General features: G+C 65.4%; 1 protein-coding gene across 1 annotated transcript; it reads right to left on the reverse strand.

Annotated features, from left to right (window-relative positions):
* Nucleotides 1–2144: 2144 nt before the first annotated feature.
* On the reverse strand, nucleotides 2145–2764 carry MNEG_15667 (hypothetical protein; the record flags this gene model as incomplete). The annotated part of the gene is made up of 2 exons (XM_014035862.1): nucleotides 2145–2627; nucleotides 2747–2764. The coding sequence occupies 2 exons, from the start codon at nucleotides 2762–2764 to the stop codon at nucleotides 2145–2147; spliced, it is 501 nt and encodes a 166-aa protein (XP_013891316.1).
* Nucleotides 2765–3068: the final 304 nt, after the last annotated feature.

The raw sequence follows: 3068 nt of genomic DNA on the forward strand, positions 1-3068 counted from the left end.
GTAGATAGGAAAACAGAAGCGCGCGGCGGGCGGGTGGGCGGGTGGGCAGTCAGCAGCATGGCGAGGGCAGTACTGCGCGCGGCGAACAGGAGTTGCCCTTGGTGTGCAGGCCGCTCGATGACGAGGGTCACGGCAGCCAAGCGCGCACGGCTTCGTTCGCGCCGCAATCGGCAGACACGGCACGCATGCGGGGACGAAGGGACACCCACTCGCGGCCGGCGGAGTGCAGCTGCCAGCGCGCGAGGCACATGGCGTGCACGCTGCGGGGGCAGGCGCAGGGGCGCTCCAGGGTGCCGTGCGCGCCGGCGGGGTCCAGGCAGATCCAGCACACATCCTCCTGATCCCTCTGATGGAGTGAAGGGTTGGGAATTGTATTACTTTGTGGTGAAATCACCGTGCAGGGGAGGTTTAGCTGGTGCGTGGGCATCGGCGCACGGCGACGGGGTGGTGCGGGGTGCGCGGTCAGGTGTGATGGGCTCGCATGCCGCTGCCGCGAGCCGCTCGGCACCGCCTGGGTTTGAGCACTGATGTACAGCGCATGAACGGCGCAAAAAAACGCGCTCACTCGTGGTATGGGCTCGCTGCGAGTGCTGCGAAGCCTGGAGCAGCTGTCGCGGAAGACGTCCTCCTCGGCCTCCTCCAGCGCCGCGGGCTCCTCGACCAGCGTGGGGTCCACACATGAGAACGCCGTTGCGAGCACCATGGTTCCGAAGGCCCGCCTGCTAGTCCTAGGCCCTACCCAAGTGGGGGTGAGCGGGTGACCCGCTGAGCCTCCTGGCCAGAATCAACGCCGATGTATGCTGCAACTAATTCTAAAAGCTGCCGAGGTCGTCGATAATATCTGAGACACGCCGTCGATGGAGTGCTTGCTGCAAAACAGCCGTGTGGGATTCGAAAGGCACTGTCGGCTCTCACACCAGCAGCAGCACTCTTCAGGGGGCCACGCGGCCGGTGAAGGCCAACTTTCGCTTATAGAATTGTGCAAGTATTTCAAGCGACGCGTCATCACGCTTGAGCCTGCCTGTAAGATCGTTCGCCTGCCCCGCTCGTTTGGCCTGGTGCTCCCGGCCTACTGGACCGGGCGGGCGTTGCGTCCTGGTCGCCAATCATGCACAACAAGGAATGGCAGCCTGCCGTCTGCAAAATCTTGTTGACAGGATTTTACTACAGTCGCACACCTGCAGGTGCCGCTGAGCTGAGCCCGTCACTGCTCGACTCGACCAGGGAGCCCTGCAAGACTACTCCCCACCCGGCCCGCCCGGCCCCTCCAGGCCCAAAAAGCTGAGGAAACAGGAGCTCACCACTAGCGAGCGAGCAGCCCGCTCCTGCAATATACGTGCCCTGCAGGGTCAAAGCCGGTCAAGGTTACAATATTGCGGCCAAGGTTGTCGGTTTTGCGACGCCCGCAGCACCGCGCACATGGCGCACGAGCAGGAGACGGGCGGACACATTCGAAATCGTTGGGCTTTGGCGTGGGGCATGGTTTAGGAAAGCCCCGGGGCCGTTGCGGCGCGTACACCGCTCAGACATGGGAGGCGTTGGCCAAGGGATGGTGGTGATAAGGTTCTGCAGATGGCACGCGCAGGCCGGCCGGCCGCGCAAGGATGCGCACGCAAGCAGCCGAGCCGGTGGCTGCTTTGATCCAAGAAAGCACGGTGCATTGTTTTATTTCGTAGGGCGCAAATGGTCGCTGCCGCCGCCTCCGCGATCGTGCTGGGGTGGCGGCGAATGGACGCGCGCAGCGGCCCCGAGCCGGCCAGCGATGACTCATGGCGGCCTCTCGCACACACGGGGGCGCGGCGCTCAGTGCTGCCGCCGCCCGTCTCTAGTTTTAGTGCTGGACCACAAGACAGAGCGAATGCCTGCAAAGCCTGAACACCTATCTGTAAGTGACTATTGGATCAGAATCTGCCCGCCTATTGAATCGCGCACGCGCAAACTGCCGGTGTATCATACAAATCAAAAGCACCTTCCCCAGCGTGCGCATGTGAGACAGCCAGGCCGGGCCGCGCCTCGAGCAGCGAGCCCACCTTTGACTCTAACCTACACCCCCCAACCTCGCGGCCCATACGTCCCCCCATCCCAAACTCCGAGACGTGCGCAGCCCTGCTTGCGCCAGCGCCGGCCCCGCCCGGCGGCTACGGCTAGGGTTCGTTCAAGGCCTCGCCCCGCGACACGATGGCCCCCGTCGCGCGGTCAAACAGGTCGCTCGCCGCGCTCAGCAGCCGCTGAATCTTGGACGTCTTCCCCGCGCCCGCGTGCTCGCAGTACGCCGGCGCCATCAGCCGCAGCTGGCACGTCGCCGCCAGCCGCTCGCTCAGCGCCGCGAGGTGGTCGGACTTCCCGAGGGCCGCGGGCAGCGTGAGGACGTGGAGGTGTCCGAGGTTGAGCAGCGTCTGGACGTCGTCGCCCCTGAGCTTGCCAGGCAGCGCGCGCTCAGAGGGCACCCAGTCGAGGTGCCGCAGGCCGGCAAGCGGCGCGAGCTGGCGCAGCGGCGAGAGGCCGAGCCAGGCGTCGTCCTTTGGGGAGATCACGCTGAGGCGCTTGAGGCTGGTCAGGAGCGGCAGCAGGGACACGTCGCGGGGCCGCAGGCCGGCGAGCTCGTGGATCAGCAGCACGCGCAGCTCCTGCAGAGGTTGATTTTTGGGGGGAGGGGGTGGAGAGGTTTTGGTTGGAGCGTGTATACGCGCTAGAGGGGTGTAGGAAACTTGAGGATTGGTGGCGGGTGGCTGGGGGGGGCAGCGACTTTTGCAAGCAGTAGCATGCAAGACAAGCAAGCTTTCGCCCAAGAGCGCAGCAGCAATAAGAGCTCCTGCACTGAGCTGCCTCCCCATGGCAGCCCAGCAACGACTTGGCCCGAGAGCCCTCAAACCCAATGCCTGCGGAGTATAGAAACGGCACGGCAGGGTGCGTCATCGCAGCACACCTCGGGCTTGGTGATGAGGTCAGCCAGGCTGATGCTCTCCAGGCTGCAGTGCTTGAGCGTCAGCTGCTGCAGGTTTGGCAGCCCCGGCCCCGCGCGCCGCTCCGCCGCCGGCGCCCCCGCGGCGCCGCCCGCGGCCGCGCCG

This window comes from Monoraphidium neglectum (genome assembly GCF_000611645.1).
Source record: "Monoraphidium neglectum strain SAG 48.87 unplaced genomic scaffold scaffold05546, whole genome shotgun sequence".
NCBI classification, from domain to species: Eukaryota; Viridiplantae; Chlorophyta; class Chlorophyceae; order Sphaeropleales; family Selenastraceae; genus Monoraphidium; species Monoraphidium neglectum.